Below are 24,875 nucleotides of genomic sequence, written 5' to 3'. Positions count from 1 at the left end.
TATCAAACACCAACTTGTCCCAACGTTGATTCTTTTTCAAAACAAGAATATAACTTTCAAATTCAAAAAATTTGTTCATCTGAAATGATATCAATTATTCTTGTGTTGTGTATTTTATTCTTTTTTTATTAATTGAATAGTTATTTTTTCAAGTAATGAATAATAAATTAAAGTTCATAAAAAAAGTTCAATCAATTGAGAAGATATGATTTATATCCAGATATAAGTTCCATAAAAGCATCATCAACACAATCTTTTAATAATGCAACCATTGCAACAAAATATTTTCCAACCAATTTATATTGTGATGAGTCAAATGAATTTGTTGAAATTGATTGAATAATATTTCTAAAGATAAATGAAAGAACAAATATCCGTGTTCCGGTTTTAATACTATTATGTTCATTAGTAATATCCCATTTATTAACTATATTTTGTAATTCACTAAAATCGTCTCTAGAAGGAATGAATTGATATTGAATTGCTTTATTAACAACTTCTTTACAATCGTTAGTATGTAATATGTCATACACATTTTGGAAATATTCATCAGTTGGTTCTATTAAATTGTTTACTTGAATTAATTCATCAATACTTTCACCATTCATTAGACAAGAATCAATAAGTTCTTGAATAGCAACATGAGCCATTTGTTTTTGACCAGCAATTATCATTAAATGAGCATAAAGCAACTTAGAACGAACAAGAGGAGCAAGTATTTGGGCCATCTGAGGTCGCGACCTAGCATATTGCAATAATGGTTCTTCAGCTTCAGGTTTTTCTATAACATCAGAAAGCACTATAGCAGCATCTTTATCGTTAATAGAGTCAAGTAATTGATAACATCCAGTTACACTTAATAAGATAGAATGTAAATAGTGAAGCACAAATCGTTCATCTAAGAAATTTATTTTACGTAATAAAACAAGAACAGTATATCCAATTACATCAAATGGAGTTCCTCTTTCAATTTGAGTAGAAACTGCTTGTTCATATTGTTGAAGTAATAATAAAAAGAAGAAAGTAGTATCATCTGGATTTCTTAATAATACAGGAGGGACTATTTGTTGAAGCTCATTAAATGTTTTTGTTATATCTTGAGAAGAACTAAGCTAAAAAAAAATAAGTGATATATCAATTGAAGAGAAATTTATGTGAATCAACAAACTTTATACCAAATATAATTGTCAACATTAGCATGAATGAAAGCATCAACTGTTGGATCAATACCAATAACATCCTTTTTAGTAAAAATACTTCCAAATAACTTTTCTATTGGATCACTTAATATGAGTTGTTTTAATTTATTAATATTTCCTTTAATTGCTTCACTAAAAGCTTCGTTTGTTTTTCCCATTTCATCTTCTAATGTTTGAATTGCTTCATCTATAAGTCCTGCACGATATAAATGAAATGCTATTGTTAATGTTGTTGGTTTTCTTCCATTTTCTATTTCTAATGTTTGACTAAGGAATTGGACTATATCATCTTTTTTATATGTTCCATCATTTTGAATAACAAAATTATCTTTAAAATTTAATTCTACATATTTTAAACAAAGTGTTGCTGCTTGAGCTGAACTTAGTTGAATAATATTATTATCAATTCTGAATTTATATAAGTCTTGAATTAAATCAAAAATTACTTTAATAGAACGAGATGGTGGAAAAATAGATCGTAATTGTTCAATTGGATCATTTTCACATAACAATTGTGCGACTGTTTGTAATCCTTGAGTTTCAATACTTGGTCCAATATGAATAACTTTTCTTTCTCTTAAGAATAACCTGTCTGCAGCAAATAATGTTGTTTGTATTATATTGTCAATTGTTTGAACACAAATATTTGTTGATTCTTCTGGTTTAATTATAAATAATGGTTTTTGTGTAACAGGTTCAATATCCATTTGTATGTTCCTCTCAAGAAGTTTCATTTCATCGAGCATTTTTTGGACGTCAATTGGTGCTTCCATTGTGAAGGTTTTCCTTTTATTTTTTTTAAGTTTTTTTTAATTTAAATTATACTAAAACTATAATCAAACAATTTATAACAAAACAAATGAAATTATGAATGAAATATTATAATTCGTTTTTATGCAATAAACGTTGATTCATTAATTGAATCAGGAGTTGTTGATGATGAACTTGTACATTCTGTTGAGTTTTCATAATCTATTTCATCTCTTTCTTCTTCTAATACACTAATATTTTTTTCAGCCAATCTATTTACAGAAGTACAATCAAAATTACCAAACCCAATACTATCTTCTCCTAATGCAGGAGAAAATTCTTTGGTTTCTCTTGAAAAATATCCTGTATCACATGCATTATCTAATCGAGGAACAAATATATCTTCTCTACTTTCACTTAATAATGTATTCCAACGAATTCTTTCAAAAAATGGATGATTCTTAACTTCTTCACTTCCTTTTGCTCCAAGCCTTTTCTTTTCTTCAGGTAATAATAATGCATTAACTATAGAATATGCATTATCTGAAATTAGATCTTCATCATCACTTGTTTCAGTTGGCCAATGATAGTCATTCATTCGAATTCGTTTAAAAATAGCTTCAGGTGTCTTGTCATTGAATGGAGGAACACCAACAAGCATTTCATAAATCATACATCCTAAACTAAAATAATCACTCACAGTAGAATATAACCTTTCATTAATAACTTCTGGTGCAACATAATCAGGAGTACATAATAGTCTTGAATCCAGAAAAGAATTTTGTTCACTTTTATATCCAAATACAGACAATCCAAAATCTGTAAGTTTTAAATGTCCGTTTGCATCGATAAGAATATTATCAGGTTTAAGATCTCTGTGAATACATCCTAAAGAATGAATATATTCTAATGCTAAAACTATTTCTGCTGAATATATCTTAACAGTAACTTCAGACAGCCTTCCTACTTCTCTAATTAAACAAGCCAAATCTCCTCCTGGACAAAATTCCATAACTAAAAATAAACTACATTTATCTTGAAATGCATAATATAATTTAACAACACTTTGATTAACTGATTTTTGAAGAATTTGTTTTTCAGCTAATACCCCATCAACGACATTCTTTCTAACCATATCAGCTTTTCTACTAACTTTCATTGCATATACATCTCCTGTTGTTTTCTTTTTTACAAGATATAAACGAGAATATGCCCCACTACTAAACTTATTTAAAACATCGAAATCTTTTAATGAAACACTTCCATTTGATGCTTCTTCAACATGAACATTACCATCCCATAATGAGGTATATGTCCACATATCAATTGAATGATTAGAAACATAATTTTTCATTAACAAAAGTCTTCTTTTAACAATTTTAGAAATCATTCCTGCAAATGCAGATAAACATACATCAACAGAATGAGTTGTAATTTCTTCAAGCATAGTGATTGAGTTATTCATTTGTTCTAATACTTTACTTGATAATTTAGTAATATTTGAAAGTTCTTCAGTAAGTTCAATAACTCCATCATAATTAATTCCTCCTTGTTGTATTTGTTTTTGTTTTAATAACTGATCTTTTAATATTTGTAACCTTAATTTACAACTGGGTTCATTTGAACATAATTCAAAACACATTTTACAATAAAAGGTATGTTTTGCAAGTACATCAAATTCTATTTCTCTTTCACACATACGACAAATTGCTACTCGAAGACCTGCTTTATCATATGTTTTAGGAGAATTTAATGGTGACATTGCCATTGATGCTTGATTTCTTCTTCCTATAGAAGATTGTCTATTTCTTGGTTGAATAATTGGTGTTTCTGGAGTTTCTAAAATTCTTTTTACCACAGCAGTTAGAGAAATAAATTCATTGAATTGTTGAAAATAATGAAAAACTAATAAATCAGAAGCATTATTTGTAGTAATATCTTTTAGTTTATGTAAATATTGATTAATAAATGTTTTAGAACAAATGTCATCATAACTCAATCGTTCTAATTGTCTAAATAATTGAAATATTTTCATTTGTTCTGAATTTTTATCACTCATTTCTTCATAAACTAAACTAATTCTTCTTGCCTCTTCTTTTAATGCATAAAATTTATTTATTATATGTTTTTCTTCAGAATCATCTTTAATAGTATCTGTTCCTTTTCTTGGTGTCTCACTATATTCACTATATTTTCTTTGTCTTCTTTTCTTTTGTTGTGCATAATTTAATGCTAACATCCATTCATTAACATTTCCTTCATCAACACGAAAAGTATATGACATACCATTAATTAAATTAATAGAAATAATATTTTCATTTAATTCTATTTCAGAACCAATTAATTGTAATATATCATTAGGAAATTCTAATCGTTGAATACACCTATCACTTGGAAAATATACTAATACATTATCTTTAATAATTACATATCTTTCTGTCCATGTTCCAAAAATATATGATTGTTTCATTAAGTATCCACATACCCTTGGATGTCTTAATGACATAAATGGAATTGATTGTTTTTTTTCTACAAACCATTCATAAATATAACAAATGTCAGTTGCTCCTTCTAATGTAATAACTTCTGATAAATACTGTTTTAAACCAACATCACGTAATGGATATCCATCTTTTCTTGATGGAAGTTGAGGTAATTCTTTTTCCCATTCATTTCTTTCTGATAATAATTTTTCTGTCTCTGTAGGTGGAGTAAGAGTTTTGGGTGCTTCACATGTTTCGTTATTAAATGTATTTTTAATAATATTTTGACTTATGAACATTGATGTTTGTTTTAGTTTAGAAGAAGAATTTGTAATAGGTTGAGAGTAATCCCGTTTTTCTTTAAGAAGTAATTTGGTTTGTGGAGAAGTTCTTAAGACTGAAGAATTAAAAGAAAGGTTTATTTTATCAGTTGGAGTTGATGAAAGACCAGGAACTTGTTTTGGTGAAACTATAACACCTTTTGGTGGTGTTAAAGAAATTGGAGATAATAATACGGAACCTGAACGAGACATTGATTTACCAAATGATTTAGTATGATTTTCTGATAACTCCCATGAATCAAGTGGTGGAGTTGAATTTTTACTTAAAGGAGATAATGATATTTTATAACTAGGATGATTGTCTGTTGGTAAACAATCCATTGAAATTATTGATAATGGTGTTTTATCCCTTGTACCTGAAACATTTAATTTTTGATGTAATGTGCTATTAGGATCATAGACTGAATGAATAAATAAATCTAATTCGTGTATATCTGTTGATTTCTTGAATAAATATTTTGTTGTTAAATCTAATTGAACAGTAACGATATGAATAATAACACACTTTAATGTAGATAAATCAATTTGCAATTCTGATTTAACATCAATAACTTTGATTTGGTTTGGTTCAATAACTGGTGTTGGTGTAGAAGTGTTAAAATATTCTCCTCTTGGGGTAATATCTAATGACCCATATTCAGATTTCCCCATTGACCGAACAGTTTGCATTTGACTAGGACGAAAAGAAACAGGTCTATTATGTGATTTCGCTAGAGGGACACTCATCTTTCAATCACTAAATATTGAGATTTGATCATTTCATTTCTATTCTCTTTTTTCTTTATTTCTCCTCTTTCATATAACATCTACTTTTTCTTTTTGCTTTAAAAATCCTAAATTTGTGTTATTTATCTTTCTTCTTTAATAAGTTTCATTAATTGTTTTTTCTTAAACAAAATTTTTCAATCTTTCTTGCTTTTTCTTTCCCTCTGAAAAACAATCTCCTATAACTACTTCAATTTTAGTTTCGAGGTATTGTCAAACTCATGATTTTTTTTCAAAAATATATCAATTCTATTTATAATATATCAACATATGACACCACGTATATGAATGGAACTAATAAATTGAAACTGTTTAAATCTTCCAAACTTTTCTGTTTCAGAAACAAAACGAAGGAAAGAAATAGAAAAAAATAAGAAACATCATAAAATTATTAGTTCTGAATTGTTCTATCTTTTAGATAAAAATAAAACCACAAAATAGAAAAACTAATATTATAATATAAAGATAGTAATTGATTAACAAAAATCAAAAAACTTTCTTTAAAAAATAACAAGTTTTCAATGAAAAGAGTTGAGGATTAAACGAAACAGACAAATAACGAAAGGAAAGAAGAGATCTCATTTATTATCAACGTGTACATTCTGTTATTTAAGGAAAAATCTTAAAATGTTTATTCAGAATTAATATTACTTAGTTATATCAAATGAACAAATTTAGTGCTTTTGATGCCTTCTTAGACAATGATGACACTCCTTATGTTGGAGTTAACACTTTACTTCAAATGGATGTTATTGGAGAAGATGAATTATCAACCGATCAAGTTTGTCGCACTTTTTGCAGATATTGCAGTTGAGATTTGATGACAATGGCATAAATACAATAGAATATTAGTAGATATTTTTTTTTTGAGTTATGTTTATTCTACTACTAGTATTCAAATTTATTTTTTATTCTTTTTATATTACCATTTGGAAAATCTCAGAGTGTGGTTAACTTGTCTTAGTGGTATAAATTATATTATTAACTATATTAGGTTGGTTCCGATGATGTCTTCTTCTTACTCTCTTCTTCTTTTCCAGAATCGTTAAGTGATCCTCACTCTGCTCGTTCATCTCCAGATATAGTTAATAAGAGAGAAAGAGATAGTAAATCAGTTGATTTTAGTCTAAAAAATCAAACTGAAAATCTTCCTATTAAACAAACCAATAGTCTTGTAACTTCTAATACTGCTTCAATGCCAGAAATTCCATTTTCAAACCCTTTCTACTTTTCAATGTTTAATAATAGAGAAATTCCTGATTCTCCTCAAAAACATTTAAAATATGGTACAAAACCTTGTATTTTCTTTATGCAAAATGGGTATTGCAAGAAAGGAGGGAGTTGTACTTTCTCTCATGACATTTCATCTTTAAACAATCCTTCTTTTTGTCAACAAAATTCAAAACAATTCATTTCAGTTGACAAATTATATCGTACTAAACCATGCAAATATTTCTTTGAAACAGGGGTATGTAGAAAAGGAGAACATTGTAACTTTTCACATGATTTAAGTCTTAAAGATGAATATTTTAAAGGAAACTTTTAACCTCATACGTATCTATAAGATTTTTTTGTCTTTCATTTCTATTGATTGAATGTTTTTTGTTATTTTATTGTTTTTTATTTTTTTTTTAAATCAAATTGTTATTAATAAAATTAATTATTTTAATGATAAAAAACAAAAAAATAAAAAAGAAGAAAAATAAATAAAGAATGAATGAATTATTAGATGAGTAAACAAGAAAGAGGAGGACGTCGTCAAAGGGGACAAAAAATTGAGAGTGGGGTTATCGGATATATTCCAAAAGAAATACCAAAAGAAGAACCTGAATTCTTTGAACGAAAAAAATTAAACAAAGTACAAGGAAAAAAATATTATAATAATTATCATCAAAAAGAAGAGAGAAAAGATGACAAAGAAAAGAATGGACACGAGCATTTTACTAAACGGTATAATAGAGGTGGATTAACTCAAGAGAAAAGAAACGAAATTAAAAAGGTCAATGAAGAACTAAGAAAAAGACATCCCACTCTTTTACCTATTGGTATAGGTCATGATTTCTTTATTGATTCTCATCAATACCAACCCCCAAAATGTGAGTATATGACTGATCAAGAAATTAGAAATACTTTCTTTGCTTCCATTGAAAGTGTTCAATCTTATTTTGCATATAAAGAACAGTACTATGAAATCGCTTTTAATATGCAACATGAAAATGCTCCTATAGGATCAATGGCATCAATTTATTCTCATTTACATAAAACACTTGACGATTGTGTTACAAGTTATTATCCACATTGTCATCATTATCCATTTGATTTAACTGGTGTAGACCCATCTCGTACAACTTGTTTTAGTGCTTTACAGTTATCTTGTGGAGAAGAAAATGATTTTATGTTTTTAGGAGAATTACATAAATATGATTCAGCTCTTTGTTTAGAAGAAATGTTACTTCAAGCTGTTTTATTTAATGACATTCGATTACTTGAAGCAGTTAATGATGATAATAGAAAATATATGATTCCTGAAGTGTCTCAAATTTTGGCAACAAAAAAAGAAAAAATAAGTCGAACTGTTGCTGATGCTTTATCAGGAAATTTATTAGAAGTATTAAAAAAAGAAAAAGGGCTTAGATTTGGAGCACGTATTTTTTCTTTATTCCCTGAAGCATCAAAAGCTAAAGTTGCGTCTGTAGTTATTGATAAATTAGGTGATATTTGTGAATTAGAAAACCATTTCCCACAAGAACGAATGGCTATATTACAACAAGTTGCTGATTATATTACATATTTAAATGATACTATCCAAGTTGCTGAATTTATTGGGTCAATTTGTGATTTGTTAGAAGATAAAGGTCTTGAATTATTAGGAAGTGATTGTTGTTGTATTGTTCAATCTATCTTAAAAAATAAAACATTAAAATCAGAAGAACCTGACGTTTATGAAGAATATTTAGATGCTTGTATGGAAATTATTGACACATATAAAGAAGAAGAAGATCATTCTGAAGAAGTTGTCCAATTTTTTGAATCATTGAAAAATTAATATTTACTCTTTTTCTGGTTTAACTCTATTATAAAAATATTTAAAATTATTTTTTATAATATTAATTGGTTATTAAATAAAATAATCTTTATATCATAATACAATATCTTTAAATATTTTTTATAAACAATTGCTTTTAATATTCAATAATTGGTCTATTTCATTTACATAACTCTCTTATTTATTATTTTATAAATATAAAAATCAAAATTGTTGTAAGTAATTTAATTAACTTCTACATGTACCCATTGGCTATTTTCTACTTTGGTTAGTCTAACATAAAGAATACCCTCTTGATAATAAGCTTTAATTCCATCTTTGCTTGCGTCTACAGGAACAGGAACTTCTCTTCGGAATTGACCATACAATATCTCAGTAAAACAAAAATCACCATCTTCCACTGGCATATTTTTATTACCTGAAACAATAACCCAATTATTACTATATTGTAATGACAATGACTTCTTATCAATACCAGGTACTTCAAATTTGAGTAAATAAGTTTTTCCACAATCTAACAATTCACATGGTGGCTCCCATGTCATAGAATTCCAATGACCTACTCCACTTGGATCAATAAACACTTTGTTTTGTGATGTTCTAGCAAGGTATCTAGATAAGTGAATCCATTTAGGCTCTGGTTTAGCTAATTGTTGGTTGTTAGATTCTGGAGGAAGTGCTTCTATTATTTGTTCATTTGAATTCATTGAGGTCATTTATTGCGATTAATTGTTATTAAGTTTCCTTTCATAGTTTAAATATCATGTTGTGATTGTACTATGATAATATCTTTCATATTTTTGATGTGGAATGACGTGTGTATGACTCTTGAGTACTAACTTTTTTATGATTTACTTTATTATTCTTATTTCTAAAAATAGGTTAACACGTTTACCATTTTCATAATCTTTTTAATTGTAAAAAAAGTTATATAAAACAAAATTAATAATTAATTCAATTATCTTAAAGTTTCTTTCCTTCTTCAACCTTTTCAGCTCTTTGTCTTTCAAGATCTTTCTTCATTGGTCCCATACGTGCTTTCTTTTCGGTGGTAGTTTGGAATCTAGAATGTCCGTATTTAGATGATGTATCAATGAATTTAAGAACAATTTGTTCTTGAGCTGTTCTAGTGGTTGATGGGAAGCATGCTTTTCTTAATGAAATAACTCTTCTTCTAATACCAGCTACTGTTCCTTTGATCATCAAGAAGTCATTCTTGACAACTCCGTAATGTGGGAATCCTCCCATTGGAGTAATACCTTTTTCTGTAATATCAAATTCAGTTTTAGCGTTCTTAAGATCACCACATCCAAGTCTGTAAATCTTTTTGTTAACTTCAGTTCTCTTGAAGAATCCCATTTGACCAGCTCTAGCAACTGTCCATGAGACTCTAGCTGGATGCCAAGCTCCAACACAAGCAACTTTTCTTAATCCTCTGTGGGTCTTTCTTGGAAGATGTCTTACACCAAATCTCTTAATAACACCATTATATCCATGTCCTTTAGTAACTGAACATACATCAATACATTCATCAGTTCCAAAGACTGAGTTAACACTAATTTGTTTTTCAAGAAGTGAGACAGCAAAATCAACTTTTTCAGCAATTGATCCTCCATTAATTTGAATTTCCATAACTTCAGCTTTCTTTTGTTTTAATGGAACAAGTGCCATTTGAGTATGTGCAATTACTCTAACAACATCACATCTATTCTTAATTAATCTAATTTGTCTTTCTCTCTTTGATTTAGCTTTTACATCATTATATTTTTCAGTATGAACAGCAAATTGGTTTTTAGTATTTTTATACCATTTCTTAGTGTATCTTCTTTTGAATTCATCAGCAATATGTTCAGCAAAAACAGCTGTAATTGGTTTAAGTCCAGTAGTAGTCTTTTTATATCCAACAAATCCTGCAACAACCATTGGTGGTGTTTCAATAATAGTAACTGGTTCTAAAACTCCATCTTTTGGAAGTTTAGTGTTGGTTCTCTTAACTTCACGAATAACATGAGTCATACCAGCTTTGAATCCAAGGAATCCAGTAAGATGTGGTTTTTCAGCAGCATTATCTTTTGGGAAAGCAGAGACAGTAGCTCTTACTTTATGAACTCTCTTTCTTGGATGGAAAGCAAGTGATCCATGTCTTGGTGCTTCAAACTTTCTGTGTGACATGTGAACCAACAACTGATTAGTTAAGTTCGTAATCAGGGTTTTCTTTCATTTTCAAATCACAAATTCTATTTTATATTATATTTTTATTATTAAAATTAATTTACTTTATTTGTTATTCAGTATAATTATTTTATAGTTTTAATTATCTATGAAACTAATTTATGATATAAATAACATTCTTTTAAAAATCTAACACTTCAAAGCCTTCTTCATTACCTACAGAAACCATCTCACGTATCTCTTCTTCATTGGTCACTCCAAGAGAAGTTTTACACCAAGTTTTTAGCATTTCTATATTATCTTCTCTGACCAATATTCCCCATATACAATTACCAAAAACCAATTCTGTTAGACGAACCATTCTTAAGTCGTTTGGTTTTACAGAATAATCAATAATATCAAAATCTCCATCTTCGTGTGCTTTTTGAACAAAATGAGGGTCAAGTAGAAGTAACATATTTCCTGTTCTTCCACAAACATAAATAGCCTTTGTATCAACACCACACACCACACCTCCTACAAAAGTGTTATCAAGACAATTAATTGTTTTTTCATTTAAAGGTGCACTAATCATTAGAAGAGTGTTTGGTTGAATTTCTTTAGGGAAAGTATTACTATAAATAACATGACAAGGTCGTTGATCCCATATCTCTACAAGTTGAGATAAAGCTATTGCACATGTAGAAGGAGAAAGGTAATTTGTTCCTTTTTGGTTATTTTGTCTTACTATCTTTAAATTGAACATTTTGTAGAGACTTAAAACAGCTTCTTGTTTTGGAGTGTCCTCAATTAATTGGACATATTCTCTTCGTTCTTCCATTGAATGAATAATAAAATTTTTTTGAACTTTTTCTGCAGCATCTTCTCCAAAACCTGGGTTTGGTTCTTGTAGTCTTATTAGTGAATTAAGAAATAACATTTGAATAGATCTTAATGTACATCCCCATCCAGCATCTGTTGTCAAACTACAATGAGGTAAATGGTAGGTAAACCCATTTCTATAAGTGACTCTAAACATGGTTGAAAGGTGTTTAGCAATATTGTTATTTGATGTGGGTTGCTCAGTGTAAGTAACTCCTTGTAATACGTATTTTAAATTAAATGGAAATGGTTTAAATTGAGATTTAACAACAGAGTTATATAAATGAGAAGAAAGGTTATACGAGCACGCATTAACAAAACTAGTAAATGACTTTTTTTTCTTTTGTTGAGGCGGAAGCATCAGTTTAAAAGGCTTTAAAATAAGGAAAGTTTCATATCTCTTCTTTTTTTTTTTATTTTTCATTTTTTGTTAATAAGAAAAAGTAAATTTATATACTGACTAAAAAATATTATTTTATTTATCAATGATTTCTTTATATCATCCTTTTTATTATGGGAATATTTATCATATCCTTGTCGATCGTTTTAGTAGTGAAAATCAAAGTTTAGAAACCAAAGAAAATTCAAACCAATTTCTTGGTGGGACATTAAAGGGAATTACAAGTAGAATGAACTATTTGAAAGAATTAGGATGTTCTACAATTTTTTTATCTCCAATATATAAAAATCATACAACTATAACAAAATATATGCCATATCATGGATATCATATTATTGATTTTAATGATGTTGATCCTCGGTTTGGAACAAAAAATGATTTTAAACAACTCTGTGAAGTGGCACATCAAAATAATATTTCTATTCTTCTTGACATAGTCCCTAATCATGTTAGCTGTTATCATCCTTGGGTTGAAGAAGCAATGAAAGGGATTAGAACTGAAAGATTTAGATGGTATCCAGATGGTAATCCAATGCATTTTTTGGGGTACAACGAATTATGGAAAGTTAATCATAATGATACAGAAGTAAAACAATCATTATTAAATGCGTTTCTTGAATTCTATGAATTAGGAGCTGATGACTTTAGGATTGACCATGCAATAGGAATCCCAAATTCCTTTTTTAAAGAAGTAAGAAAAGTATTACAAGAAAAAGCAAAAGAACTAAAAAGACGTGTCCCATTATTAATTGGAGAAGTTTGGTTTGGTGGTTGTGAAAGAAGAATTTTACAAACTATTGAAACTCCAATGAAAGGGGTGTTGTGGTGGTTATCAAAAATTGGGTTTAATGGTATTTGTCAAGAATTAGCTCAAATGATGTATATTCATGTATTAGATGGGGTATTAGATATTAGAGGATGTACACTAATAAGGGATTATCTATCAGGCAATGGAAGACTTAAGTATGTACCAGAGTTTTTATTTAAATTTTTATTATGGCTAAGAAAGTGGTTGTATCCAAGAAACTTTTTAGGAGGGTTGTTTGTTGACAATCACGATATGGATAGAATTATGTTTACTATGAATGGAGATATTAATAAAGTTAAACACGCCTTAAATTTCATTTCAAAGAATGATGGACCTATGTACGTTTATTATGGCACTGAAGTTGGAATGTCTCAAGTAGCATCAAAAGAAACAATTGGAGATATTGCTATGAGAGCCCCTATGATGTGGTCTTTAGTAGAACTTCCAAAACCCCCTGAGTTGTTTGATTTTATTCAAACAACTTGGAAAGAACGAAATAATAAAGCTAGAAGGTTTATAAAAGAAAAAGATGAATAACTCACTTTCAAATTAATTGGTTTAAGTTGTTTTATAAAAAACTATTAAAATTAACATCTTCTAACCAGCACATATTTGTTTTTGAAGTGTTTAATTCTTTTTTCAAAATAAAAAGCTAGTTATCAATTTCAACTTCTTTTATTTTAATATCACCCTTCTTTTTTTGATAATGACAAGTTCATACGTTACATAAATTATTAACTCTTTTGTTTGGACAGTTAATCAAGGTATTGCCAAATCTACTCCTTCAGAACCATTCACAAAAAAATGATAAGTATATCTTGAGCTTTTTTCATTAATATTTAAAAAAAATTTTTTCATTTTTAATTTATGAGACTATCTTTTAATAAACATCCTCGAATGTAGAATTGTTTATTGATAAATTCTTATTGACTGTTTATTGATTGGAACAAGTCATAAACCAATACAAAAATTTCTTTATATTCTCTGTATTATTTTTATAACTTGTTAACCGAAACAATGAAACTATTTCAACAACAATCTTTTATTTTCTTAGTTTTGTTTTCTTTATTAAGAAGATTTTTTTCTAAACTAAATATTGGCAATTCATTTAACAATAAAAAAAAATGTGTTGGCTAGTGTGAGTGTTTTATGAAAAATAATTTAGAACATAATAAAGAATATAGGTCCTAGATAATACTTATAAGAATCTAAAATCTAATCAATTAATGGCAACATTAAAATTTTATAGTTCTCGTTTAGTTTAGTTATTTTTATCACAGTTACTAGTAAAACAAAAGTATTAAAGCCAGAGTATTATGTCAATGTTTTATTACACAGATCATTGTTTTTTTTGACTATTGGTAACATAAAAACTATGTGTAACTTATTTTATACAAAGTTATGACGATGAAAAATAAATAACACAAATATAAAATAATTTTATGTTTTGATTTATAAACCCTAGTAATCTTTTTTTGATTAAAATACCACTAATGCCTTTAAATACTCCAAAAAATTTCAAGGTCATTGATGTTTCTGATACTGAATCTGATTCTGAGTCTTCAAACGAAAAACATGAAATAACTAAACCTGAAATTAAAGAAGAAAAGAAAGAAGAACATAAGCACAGTAAAAAAGATAAAAAAGAACATAAACATAGTAAAAAAGATAAAAAGGAAAAAAAAGAACATAAACACAGTAAAAAAGATAAAAAGGAAAAGAAAAAAGATAAAAGCGATGATAAGGATGAAGATCAAAAAGAAAAAAGTACTACTGAGGTTACAAGAATGGAAGAAGATACTAAAGAAGAAATAATAAAAGATGAAGAGGAACAAGAAAAAAATGAAAAAGAAGAACAAGGAAATGACAAAAAAGAAGAGTTAATAAACGAAAAAAAAGAAGAGTTAATAAATGAAAAAAAAGAAGAAGAGGAAGTGGTAAAAGAAGAAACAATACAAGAAAAGGAAATTAACAAAGACAAAATTAAAAAAGAAGAACCCCAAGAAGATGTATTAAAAAAAACTAAACCAACAAAACAAGAAGAAAAGGATAAACAAAATAAGGATGAGACCAAGAAGTATATTAGTGTTTGTGTGCAAGGAATTCCTAAACAATGGAATACAAGGAAATTTAGAGAAGAATTTGGTGATTATAATATTGCTAAGTGTAGAATTATTACATTTAAAGGAAAAAGTGAGTCACGAGGATTTGGATATCTTGACTTTTTTAATATTAATGAAGCACAAAGGTGTATTGATGAGATGACTGGTAAAGAGTTTGAAGGAAGAAGTGTTTATCTTGAATATGCAAATACAAAAAAGAAAGGATATCGAAATGGAGACACAAGTGTTCCTGAAGCTGCATCTTTAAATAAATCGATTCAAAAAGTATGTTTTAAATGTGGAAAACCAGGACATATTGGAAGAGATTGTCCTCAACCAGATGATAGAGTTTGTTTCCATTGTGGTAAGCCAGGACACATTGGAAAAAATTGTCCTGAACAAGGAGTTCAAGAAAGTACTGATCAAGTTACGTGTTATAAATGTGGACAAGTAGGTCATAAGAGTATAGATTGTCCAGAAAATACTGACGGTGGGTTTAAAAGAAAGTCAAATTATAATACTGAAGATACTGGAAAGCATATAAGGTTTGATGATTAAATAAGAATCAAGTTTTAATTTAAGTTTTTTGATTGGAATATTTTAGTTTATTAATTAAAATTCATTTTTTATCAATAAACCATAATCAACTTAATGGAAAACATATTTTGTTAATATTTTATTTTTAAAATAAAATTTGTAAATGATGATTAGTTATTTGCTACTCCTGATTAAGGATGACAAATCCAAGTCTGATATTTTTGTGTTAAATAGATGAACTTTTTTCCCTTTTAACTGAATTATCACTCTTTTTGTTCTTACTTTAAAATTAAACTTTGTGTTATGTTATAACACCTACTTTTAATAGGGTTGTTGGACTCATATTTATAAAGCATAGAACCAAATTTCAAAGACGATTAACGAAATTAATAATATAATAAATTCAAAACAAAGGGTATGTTATTGACAGACAATAAATGATTTTTTTAAAACAAATCTATACAAATAAGAAAAAACTCCAAATAGTATATAAGTTACTACCTGAAAGAAGGAGTGAATGATTGGAATATTTTCGGGATTAATAAAAGAAGATTTAAATAAAAGAATGGAGCTATGGACAAAGGAAGTTATGTTTATTTAAGTGTTATAAGGTTTATTTAAATTAACTAAATTTAAGAGTGTTTTACGAATGTATTCATACAATAAATGTTCAAAATGAATTAAATGAAAGAGATTAAAGAAAGAGGTAAGATATTTTCTTCTATTTTTTCTTTTAAATGAGAACAACGTATATCGGATATATCAAATACAATTTAGAGTATTATATAATGGATTACAAGGTTATTATTAACGTTCATTTTAGAATATACACAGTAGATTAAATAAATACCAACAATTTATTGAATTTCTTTTTAGTGTAAAGTAATTTGATTATCAAATCAATTCAATAAGAGTTTAAATAGTGATGAACTATAGCTTCTCATATTATCTATTAAATCCTTTTATTTTATTAACACCTTGACATTGACTATTTAAACTATTTAATAACAACATTATTTATTAAAAAATTATTTATTTTCGTATAAAGTCTATTAAATTGTTATTTTTCGATGTATGTCTTTTAAAATAAATCAACATAAATAGTATGTCATGCATACTTTTATCATACTTTTGTTTTATTTTGTCATTATTTGTAAACATTTTAATAAAATCAGTATTTAAAACAAATGAATAAATAATAATTTAGAAATTTACATTCTTAATTATCATAAACCATCAATTAAAACAAAGTCAATCAATTTATTCTGATGAAGAACTCTTACTATCTTTACTTACTGATTCATTCTCATCATTTATAGGATGTGGTAATGGACTTACTATTGGTGTATTTAAATTGAGTAATGGTGATTTAGTTTTGTTACTCAGTGTTCCATCAAGTGGCATTGGACTTGCAGATGGTGTGTTTAAATTAATCAACTCTTTTGGTTTTTCAGTAGATTCTGATGATTCATCATCTTGTTTTTTCTTTTTTTCATCTTCAGCTTTTAATGTTTCAGCAATAGATGCTTCTCCTTTTGCTAATCGTTTAAGTTCTTCAGCACATCCTGATTGTTGGACCAAATTATTGAATATTGTTGTTTCTTGCTCAATTAAATTAATTGGAGTATCCATTTCCATTAAATGACCATCATCAAATACCATAACTCGATTAGAATCCATAATTGAATGTAATCTATGTGCAATAGTTAATGTTGTACAGTCTTTAAAATTCTTTCTAACCATTTCTTGAATCATAATATCTGTTTGAATATCAATTGATGCTGTTGCTTCATCCATAATTAATATTTTAGCTCCTTTTAATAATGCTCTTGCCATACAAATCATTTGACGTTCTCCAAGTGAGAAGTTTTCTCCATTTTCTGTAACTACATAATCTAATTCTTTATTTACATTAACCAATTCCAATACATGTTTCATTTCTTCATCACTCTTTTGGAATGTAGGATCAAGATTTTCTCTAATTGTACCACTAAACATTGTTGCTTCTTGTGGTAAAATACACATTCTTGATCTTAATGTATGCATAGGAATTGTTGTTGTATCAATACCATCAACAAGAATTGACCCACCAGCAGGTTCTTCAATTCTAAACAATCCTGCCATCATTGTTGATTTTCCACTTCCTGTTCTTCCTACAATACCTATTTTTTCTTTATCATTAATAATAGCATCTACTCCTTTTAAAACTAATGGTAATCCTTCACGATATCTAAATTGATATCCCTTTAATTCAATCTTTCCTTCTTTTGGCCAATCTTCAGGTATTTCTTGATAATTTTGAATAACTTGTTTTGTTTCTTCAATAGGAATAGTTTGAAGTTGTAAAACTCTTTCTGTTGATTGCATTGTAATTTCAAGCTCAACAATATTTTGTGCAAAGATACAAATTGATGCAGGAATACTTGTTACATTCATTAATGCAACAGATGCCATACCTGTATCAACACTAAACCAACATTTAAGAATTACTAAAATAAGTACTGTAAAAGTACTAATTGTAAATCCCATCCATTCTAAACGTTGTGAATACCATATTTTAGCCATTTGAAGAGTATAAAATGATAAAGTATTATTTTTCATCTTCTTAATTAATGCATTTAAGAAAGTTTCTTGTCCATTTGAAGTTCTAATTGTTGATAATCCTAATAATGTTTGATCAAAATGAATAAATATTGGGGATCTTGTAATACCTTCTAATCTTTGCATTTCAATAGATGCTTTAATGAAGAATGTATGGAATATTAAAAATACAATAATAACAATAATAACAATAGGAATTAAAATATAACTTGCCATAAAAATAATAATAAAAGTAGCTAATAAAGAACAACATTGTCCAATAAATTGATCTAATTGAGAAGGAATTTTTGAATCAATTAAATGGAAATCTCTTGAAAAATAATTAACAATTCTTCCTAATGGAGTAACATCAAAAAATCCAAGTTTTGTTTTAAAAATTTTTTTTATTAAATTCATATGAAGATATTTTGAAGCTGATGCTCCAAACCAAATCATTGCTGTAATTGTAATATACATTAATATAAATTCTGCTGCATATGCATAACAATGTGCATAAAACCATTTAGTATCTCCTTGTAAATGATTATCATCAATACCATTACTCCATTGTGAAATAAAATAATTATAACATACTAATGCTCCTGTTCTCATTATAAAAGGAATCATACATATTAAAAAAAATAAAATACCTCCAAATTTTAAATATTTACCATAAACACTCCATGCAACTCTTCCTCTTTCTCTATGTTCTTCTTCCATAATTGTTTCACAAACATCTTGTGGAGTTGTTTCTTGTTTTTGTTCTTCTTTTTTATTATTATTTTTCTTTTTAGAACTTACAGTTTTAACAAATTGAGATGCTTCTAAATTTGAATTTCTTAATTCTTCAATACTACCATTAAATACAATTTTTTTATCTTCAATAACAATAATTCTATCAGCTTTATCAATAAAATATGTTTGATTTGTGACAATAATTCTTGTTTTATTTCTTAATTGTTTTTCAATTGCATGTTCAAAAATAAATGATCCAACTTGAAAATCAACTGCTGATAATGGATCATCAAAAATAACAATATCTTTTGCATTATATAATGCTCTTGCAATAGAAATACGTTGTCTTTGTCCACCTGATAAATTAGCTCCTCTTTCTGCAACTTCATACATATCACCTCCTTTTAATATTTGTAAATCTCTTGTTAAACATGCATTATAAGTTGATTTATCATATTGTTCTTTTTTATATGGTGATAAGAAACATATATTTTCTCTAACAGATGTATTCATTAACCATGCAGTTTGTGATGCATAAGTAACACTTCCATTTATAATACATTCTCCTTTACTTTTTTCTAATTCATTAATTATTGATAATATAAATGATGATTTTCCACTTCCAACACTACCTAAAACACATACTAATTCTCCTTTTTTAATTTTTAATTCATCACAATTAAATGCTATTTCTCCATCTGGAAATTTATAGTTAACATTATTCATTTCAATAGCATATTCAGAATCTGATTTTGTTGAAACAGGAATTGGTTTTAATTCAGGTGTTAATAAAAATTCTTTTATTCTTGTTAATGATACTTTAATTGTTGTTAAACAAGCAATAAGATATCCAAATGATTGAAATGGTAATTTAATACAATTAAAAATAGCCATACATGAATAAACTGTTTCAACTTTAAATTCTTGTTCAGTAAGTACCATTGTAAGAAACATTATAAATGACATAGTTGGTCCAATTTCAACCATTAATGTAATTAATGCACCTTTAAACATACCAAAAGAAATTAATCTAATTAATTCACTATTTCTAAGTTTATTTAATCTTTTATTCATTGATTCTTCCCAACTATTATATTTAATGAATTTAATATTATGAATAATTTCTCCAAAAAATCCAAGTCTTCTATCTTTACGATGAACAAATTTATCATAAAATACTCCAATTCCTTTTCCAAACATACCATTTAAAATAAGAAATATTGCCATAACTCCTAATGGAATAAGACACCATATCTTTGCTATTATTCCTAATGCAATATATACTAATATAAACATTGGTGGTGCAGCTGCTCCAAGAACTACAAGTGGAAGTCCTTCTACAAGAACTTGTGCATCATTAGACATTAAATTTACTAATTTACCTGTATCTTCTATTCCTGCTGAATTTAATTTTAATGCTTTTTCAAAAATTAATCCAATTAATCCATTTCTTACTCTCATTGATAATGTAAATATCCATTTACAAGAAAATTCATATCCAAAACTATCAATCATTTGAGTAATTAAAATAATTCCACAATATACAAATCCAAGCCATTTTTTTGGTTCATCTTCTTTTACCCATGCAACAATAAATTGAAGCATTAATGGAAACATTAACATTGCTATTTGTGAAATAGAAATTGCAATAAGTGATAATAAAAATGGCCACCATTCTCTTTTGATAACAGCACGAATAAGAGATGGATTTTTCTTTTGAATTTCTTTTTCCCATGTTTTTAATAATGTATCATATGATTTTTCTATGTTTAAATTACTTGGCATTTGTCCAATATCTTCAACATTTAAACTTCCTTTTCTTCCTTTAATAATTTGAGGAAATGACCTTCTAAAAAATATTAAATTGAAAATACTAGGATGTTTCTTTTTAACTTCTTCAATTTCTTCAATTTCATATGTTCCTTCAACTCTCACTTCACTTTCTTTATTATTTGTTAATTCAATTTCTTTTTCTTCTTTTTGACTTATTTCACTAAGGCTAGATGATGAAGGTGAAGACATTTTATCTATTGATATAGCTAGATTATAGGGTTTTTATGTCGAACAATCCTTATTTTATGAAGACAATCAATAAAAACCCTCAGTGTAGAAATTAGTTGATTCTCTTTCCTTTCTATGGATTGTATTCGAGATTTCATGAGGTTTTGTTTAACTTCCTTATTGATTTCTTGATTTAACTTTTCCTTTCACTTGAAATAATACATTTGATTGTTTTCTCTTTTAAAATGAAAAGACGATTCTTGAGTTTTGTTATAAATTAAGTATTGAATCTTCTTTTACTGTTAAACAAAAAGATCATAATATATAATTTAAATAAAAACAATCTTTCCAAGTTACTTGTATATATTTTTTGGAAGTTAAATATAGATAAGCCAAAAAATGAAACAACACATTATTTTATTTTAATAGTTTTAATATTATAATTAATTATAATAAAATAATATTTTATTTTTATTTCTAACCATGTTTTAATTCAATCGAATTCTCTTAATTAATATTATTCTAGTGTGTTATATTCATTAAAATGTCTTTCTTCTTATTTTTTTTTATTAATTTCAATTTGTTATTACTTTCTTTATTACTTTTATCTCTTTATTGATTAATTAATTATTATAGATTTCATTTGTATTATTATTGTATATTTAATTAATAAATATCATCTTCATTAATAATATTAATTGTATTTGTAATAAATACTCTAACATTTCTTAATATCATTGTGTTTAACTGTATTATTTCAAATAATTTGTTTTAAATGAATTTGAATTTGTATCACTAATGTTAATATATTGAGTTATGTAATTGATGTAACAATATTTAAATGAACCATTACAACTACTTTTAATTATAGTAGAAATACAATCACCTTCCAAACTAAATACTATTAATTTGATTTAATAACATTAATTTTAATAATTAACTACCATTCAAATTAAAACCAAAGTTAAATGAGAATCATTCTAATAATTAATATCAAATAAATAAGAAGAAAGTTAGAAATGAATTATTCAATTCTATTTAATAAAATAACTTATTGTTGATAATATTCATTCATAAAATTATTATTAACAATATCATTTATTCAAATGATTTAATACTTTTAAAAGATTTTTTAAATATAATTTGTTTTGAAACAACACAACTTATAATGAAATTTTCTTTATTAAAATTAAAATTGAATTTCATGAATTGGAGTAGTTGTAAGTTATGAAAAGATAAGATAGTAAGAGTATAAAATAAATTATTGAATATTAAAAAATGAATCATTTTGATATTGATATTCATAAATATTGATTTCATTAAATTAATAATAAAATACTCTCAAATAAATAATTAAAACAAGTAGTTAGAATATACAAAAGGATTTATCTGTAGCCTCAATTTCTTTTTTTTGATTATTATAGTATTTAAGAGAAAAAAGATTCAAAACAAAAAAAGATATTAATTTAAAGAATAATGAATTAACAAAATGTTATTATAATAAAGAATGAATAAAATATTATTAAGAATAAAAATACCATTATTTGTACCTTTTATTTAAAAAATAAAGTTCAAAAAAGTTGAACTTTTCAAAGGATTTTTTGAAATAATTTAATCTTATATAACTTAATAATCATTTAATGCTTTCATCTTCAAATCATTACAATGGGAAATTACTTTCATTAAATGTTGAATGTAGAGAAAATGTATTGTCAGGAATAAAGAAAGTTGCTGATGCAGTAAGTGTAACATTAGGACCAAAAGGAAGAACTGTTATTATTGATCAACCATATGGAAATCCAAGAGTAACTAAAGATGGAGTTTCTGTTGCAAAGGCTTTAACATTTAGTGATAATACATTAAATGTAGGTGGGAAATTAGCTAAAGAAGTTGCAAGTAAAGTTAATGATAGATCTGGAGATGGAACAACAACAGCAACATGTTTATTAAGAAAAGTAGCATGTGAAGGAGTTCAAGCTATTAATACAGGATTATCTAGTACAGATTTATTAAAAGGAATATCAATTGCAAAAGATATAGTCTTAAAAGAAATTACAAAACAATCAAAACCAACATTAAAAGAAGATATTATTTCAGTTGCAAGAGTATCAGCAAATAATGATGAAAAAATTGGAGAAATGGTAGGTGACATTTTTGGTAAAATTGGAAGAGATGGAGCTGTTGATATTGAAACAGGGAAAGGAACAAAAGATATTGTTAATATTGTTGAAGGGATGGTTCTTGATCAAGGATTTTTATCTCGTTATTTTACTACAGATGAAAAAAATACTAAAGTAGATATAAGAAATACAGATGTTATTGTTTGTGATTATAAATTAAATTCATCACAAAATGTAGTTCCATTATTAGAATTATGTGTAAAAAGAAAAAGACCATTAGTTATTATTTCAGATACTATAGATGGAGATGCATTAACAACATTAGTATTAAATAAATTAAGAGGATTACCAATTGCTGCAGTAAGAGCACCAGGATTTGGAGAAACAAGAAAAGGAATTCTTCATGATATTGGTATTATTACAGGAGCTACTGTTATTTCAAATGAAGTAGGAAAAAAGATTGAAGAAGTAACAGAAAAAGATTTAGGAAAAATTGGACATTTTGTATCTACTAAAGATGAAACAATTATTACTGGAGGAGCAGGAAGTAAAAAAGAAGTATTAACAAGAATTAATGAATTAAAAAAAGCTAAAGAAATTAGTGATTCAAATTATGAAAAAGAAAAATTAGAAGGTAGAATTGCTAGACTTACAGGTGGAGTTGCTGTTATTTCAGTTGGTGGATCATCTGAAGCTGAAGTAGGTGAAAGAAAAGATAGAATTGAAGATGCAGTTTATGCTGTTAAAGCAGCACTTGCAGAAGGAATTGTTCCAGGAGGAGGAGTTGCATTAATAAGAGCAGGAAGTTCACTTGATAAAATACGTAGTCAAAATTGGGCAGAAAAAGTAGGAATTGATATTGTAAGAAAAGTTACAGAAGAACCAACAAGAATAATTGCAAAAAATGCAGGAATTGATGGAGGAATAGTTATTCAAAAAATTAAAGAAGGAACAGGATCATTTGGATATGATGTACGTAAAAATGTATATTGTGATTTAATGAAAGTAGGAATAATTGATCCAACTAAAGTTGTTAGAAATGCATTTAATGAAGCTATTTCTGTTGGATCATTAATTGCAACATCAGAAGCATTAATAATTGATGAACCAATAAAAAAAGAAATTAATTAAATTTTACTTTTTTAATTTATTTTGATTAATTATGATTTTTTTTTTATTCAATCATCCAATCAAGAGTTTCTAACCACCATTTATTAATATCTTTATGTTCATCTGACCATTTTTGATATCCATCAATATTCTTTTTAGCTCTTTTCATCATTTTTTTAGTCATTTGTTTAACCATAGTATCTCCAGTTAAAGCACTTGGTATTTTACCATTCATATCTATATGAGAAAGAGAATAAATTAATGTTCCACTTGAAATTTTTGTTATAAGAGTTCCTTGAACAAACATTTGTCCTCTAATAGATCCTTTTACTGGTGGAATATCTGAATTAACTGATTTAGAATAAAGAATATAATCAGTTTTATCTTTATTATGATATCTAATTAATTGATAAACAAAATCTCTAGCATCCATCATTGGCATTTTTTGTACTCTATGAATAATTTCATTACAACAATCTAATTTTTCTACAACATCAAATAATACATCATTAGTTTTAGTAGTTTTACAATATTCTCTATCACAATAAGCTGAAAATATATATTCTGGTTCAAGTGTATTCATTTGTTTTGTAATACATTTAAATTTAAGTACACTTCCTTCTGTTTTTTGTGTAAATACCATGACATCATCAGTTCTATAAATTTGTTTCCATCCATTATTATCAACGCAATCTTGTTTAAATTTAGCTATTTCTTCTTTACTAAATGGAGTATATTTTGACATCTTCTTTTTAATTTTTGATTTTTCAGTTTCTTTGTAAAAGTTCTTAACAAAAAAAAAATTTCATTTGTCTGTTTGTCTGTTTATCATTTTTGTAAAACTTGAATATTCTTTTTTTTATTT

The 24,875-nt window shown here is 26.7% G+C and overlaps 12 protein-coding genes across 12 annotated transcripts, besides 35 other annotated features; 5 read left to right on the top strand and 7 right to left on the bottom strand.

Moving 5' to 3' along the window:
- Nucleotides 1-191: 191 nt before the first annotated feature.
- Nucleotides 192-1,972, bottom strand: EDI_014230 (uncharacterized protein; the record flags this gene model as incomplete). The annotated part of the gene is made up of 2 exons (XM_001737632.1): nt 192-1,112; nt 1,169-1,972. The coding sequence occupies 2 exons, from the start codon at nt 1,970-1,972 to the stop codon at nt 192-194; spliced, it is 1,725 nt and encodes a 574-aa protein (XP_001737684.1).
- Nucleotides 1,973-1,986: 14 nt separating this feature from the next.
- Nucleotides 1,987-2,023: a sequence feature (AT_rich).
- A 68-nt stretch (nt 2,024-2,091) lies between these two features.
- On the bottom strand, nt 2,092-5,499 carry EDI_014220 (serine/threonine protein kinase, putative; the record flags this gene model as incomplete). The annotated part of the gene is made up of 1 exon (XM_001737631.1): nt 2,092-5,499. One exon carries the CDS (start codon nt 5,497-5,499, stop codon nt 2,092-2,094), a length of 3,408 nt encoding a protein of 1,135 aa, XP_001737683.1.
- Nucleotides 4,237-4,274: a sequence feature (AT_rich).
- Nucleotides 4,691-4,718: a sequence feature (AT_rich).
- A 703-nt stretch (nt 5,500-6,202) lies between the features above and the next one.
- Nucleotides 6,203-7,084, top strand: EDI_014210 (uncharacterized protein; the record flags this gene model as incomplete). Its single annotated transcript, XM_001737630.1, has 2 exons — nt 6,203-6,319; nt 6,533-7,084. The coding sequence occupies 2 exons, from the start codon at nt 6,203-6,205 to the stop codon at nt 7,082-7,084; spliced, it is 669 nt and encodes a 222-aa protein (XP_001737682.1).
- Nucleotides 6,436-6,463: a sequence feature (AT_rich).
- Nucleotides 7,085-7,104: 20 nt separating the features above from the next.
- Nucleotides 7,105-7,171: a microsatellite.
- Nucleotides 7,172-7,182: 11 nt separating this feature from the next.
- Nucleotides 7,183-7,208: a sequence feature (AT_rich).
- A 1-nt stretch (nt 7,209) lies between these two features.
- Nucleotides 7,210-7,279: a microsatellite.
- On the top strand, nt 7,268-8,584 carry EDI_014200 (uncharacterized protein; the record flags this gene model as incomplete). The annotated part of the gene is made up of 1 exon (XM_001737629.1): nt 7,268-8,584. One exon carries the CDS (start codon nt 7,268-7,270, stop codon nt 8,582-8,584), a length of 1,317 nt encoding a protein of 438 aa, XP_001737681.1.
- Nucleotides 7,405-7,426: a sequence feature (AT_rich).
- A 26-nt stretch (nt 8,585-8,610) lies between the features above and the next one.
- Nucleotides 8,611-8,711: a sequence feature (AT_rich).
- Nucleotides 8,712-8,761: 50 nt separating this feature from the next.
- Nucleotides 8,762-8,789: a sequence feature (AT_rich).
- Nucleotides 8,790-8,808: 19 nt separating this feature from the next.
- Nucleotides 8,809-9,300, bottom strand: EDI_014190 (small heat-shock protein, putative; the record flags this gene model as incomplete). Its single annotated transcript, XM_001737628.1, has 1 exon — nt 8,809-9,300. One exon carries the CDS (start codon nt 9,298-9,300, stop codon nt 8,809-8,811), a length of 492 nt encoding a protein of 163 aa, XP_001737680.1.
- Nucleotides 9,301-9,492: 192 nt separating this feature from the next.
- Nucleotides 9,493-9,539: a sequence feature (AT_rich).
- Nucleotides 9,540-9,547: 8 nt separating this feature from the next.
- On the bottom strand, nt 9,548-10,756 carry EDI_014180 (60S ribosomal protein L3, putative; the record flags this gene model as incomplete). The annotated part of the gene is made up of 1 exon (XM_001737627.1): nt 9,548-10,756. The coding sequence occupies one exon, from the start codon at nt 10,754-10,756 to the stop codon at nt 9,548-9,550; it is 1,209 nt and encodes a 402-aa protein (XP_001737679.1).
- A 66-nt stretch (nt 10,757-10,822) lies between these two features.
- Nucleotides 10,823-10,945: a sequence feature (AT_rich).
- EDI_014170 (uncharacterized protein) lies at nt 10,938-11,978 on the bottom strand (the record flags this gene model as incomplete). Its single annotated transcript, XM_001737626.1, has 1 exon — nt 10,938-11,978. One exon carries the CDS (start codon nt 11,976-11,978, stop codon nt 10,938-10,940), a length of 1,041 nt encoding a protein of 346 aa, XP_001737678.1.
- Nucleotides 11,979-12,021: 43 nt separating this feature from the next.
- Nucleotides 12,022-12,100: a sequence feature (AT_rich).
- A 2-nt stretch (nt 12,101-12,102) lies between these two features.
- On the top strand, nt 12,103-13,362 carry EDI_014160 (glucan 1,6-alpha-glucosidase, putative; the record flags this gene model as incomplete). Its single annotated transcript, XM_001737625.1, has 1 exon — nt 12,103-13,362. The coding sequence occupies one exon, from the start codon at nt 12,103-12,105 to the stop codon at nt 13,360-13,362; it is 1,260 nt and encodes a 419-aa protein (XP_001737677.1).
- Nucleotides 12,994-13,015: a sequence feature (AT_rich).
- Nucleotides 13,363-13,656: 294 nt separating the features above from the next.
- Nucleotides 13,657-13,694: a sequence feature (AT_rich).
- A 541-nt stretch (nt 13,695-14,235) lies between these two features.
- Nucleotides 14,236-14,284: a sequence feature (AT_rich).
- Nucleotides 14,285-14,318: 34 nt separating this feature from the next.
- Nucleotides 14,319-15,485, top strand: EDI_014150 (cellular nucleic acid binding protein, putative; the record flags this gene model as incomplete). The annotated part of the gene is made up of 1 exon (XM_001737624.1): nt 14,319-15,485. One exon carries the CDS (start codon nt 14,319-14,321, stop codon nt 15,483-15,485), a length of 1,167 nt encoding a protein of 388 aa, XP_001737676.1.
- Nucleotides 14,457-14,559: a microsatellite.
- Nucleotides 14,629-14,774: a microsatellite.
- A 36-nt stretch (nt 15,486-15,521) lies between the features above and the next one.
- Nucleotides 15,522-15,557: a sequence feature (AT_rich).
- Nucleotides 15,558-15,587: 30 nt separating this feature from the next.
- Nucleotides 15,588-15,623: a sequence feature (AT_rich).
- A 224-nt stretch (nt 15,624-15,847) lies between these two features.
- Nucleotides 15,848-15,868: a sequence feature (AT_rich).
- Nucleotides 15,869-16,453: 585 nt separating this feature from the next.
- Nucleotides 16,454-16,503: a sequence feature (AT_rich).
- A 221-nt stretch (nt 16,504-16,724) lies between these two features.
- On the bottom strand, nt 16,725-20,801 carry EDI_014140 (multidrug resistance-associated protein, putative; the record flags this gene model as incomplete). The annotated part of the gene is made up of 1 exon (XM_001737623.1): nt 16,725-20,801. One exon carries the CDS (start codon nt 20,799-20,801, stop codon nt 16,725-16,727), a length of 4,077 nt encoding a protein of 1,358 aa, XP_001737675.1.
- Nucleotides 18,228-18,300: a microsatellite.
- Nucleotides 18,434-18,458: a sequence feature (AT_rich).
- Nucleotides 18,791-18,836: a microsatellite.
- Nucleotides 19,868-19,903: a sequence feature (AT_rich).
- A 296-nt stretch (nt 20,802-21,097) lies between the features above and the next one.
- Nucleotides 21,098-21,120: a sequence feature (AT_rich).
- A 71-nt stretch (nt 21,121-21,191) lies between these two features.
- Nucleotides 21,192-21,257: a sequence feature (AT_rich).
- Nucleotides 21,258-21,325: 68 nt separating this feature from the next.
- Nucleotides 21,326-21,489: a microsatellite.
- A 193-nt stretch (nt 21,490-21,682) lies between these two features.
- Nucleotides 21,683-21,720: a sequence feature (AT_rich).
- Nucleotides 21,721-21,815: 95 nt separating this feature from the next.
- Nucleotides 21,816-21,925: a sequence feature (AT_rich).
- A 105-nt stretch (nt 21,926-22,030) lies between these two features.
- Nucleotides 22,031-22,118: a sequence feature (AT_rich).
- A 112-nt stretch (nt 22,119-22,230) lies between these two features.
- Nucleotides 22,231-22,317: a sequence feature (AT_rich).
- Nucleotides 22,318-22,420: 103 nt separating this feature from the next.
- EDI_014130 (chaperonin CPN60-2, mitochondrial precursor, putative) lies at nt 22,421-24,031 on the top strand (the record flags this gene model as incomplete). The annotated part of the gene is made up of 1 exon (XM_001737622.1): nt 22,421-24,031. One exon carries the CDS (start codon nt 22,421-22,423, stop codon nt 24,029-24,031), a length of 1,611 nt encoding a protein of 536 aa, XP_001737674.1.
- Nucleotides 24,010-24,079: a sequence feature (AT_rich).
- EDI_014120 (uncharacterized protein) lies at nt 24,075-24,755 on the bottom strand (the record flags this gene model as incomplete). Its single annotated transcript, XM_001737621.1, has 1 exon — nt 24,075-24,755. One exon carries the CDS (start codon nt 24,753-24,755, stop codon nt 24,075-24,077), a length of 681 nt encoding a protein of 226 aa, XP_001737673.1.
- Nucleotides 24,756-24,858: 103 nt separating this feature from the next.
- Nucleotides 24,859-24,875: part of a microsatellite that runs on past the window's edge.

The sequence above is a fragment of the Entamoeba dispar genome, genomic scaffold, assembly GCF_000209125.1.
Source record: "Entamoeba dispar SAW760 scf_1105229460713 genomic scaffold, whole genome shotgun sequence".
Classification (NCBI taxonomy): domain Eukaryota; phylum Evosea; order Mastigamoebida; family Endamoebidae; genus Entamoeba; species Entamoeba dispar.
Note: the sequence above shows the minus strand (reverse complement) of the source record. Positions and strands in the feature narration are given on the sequence as shown.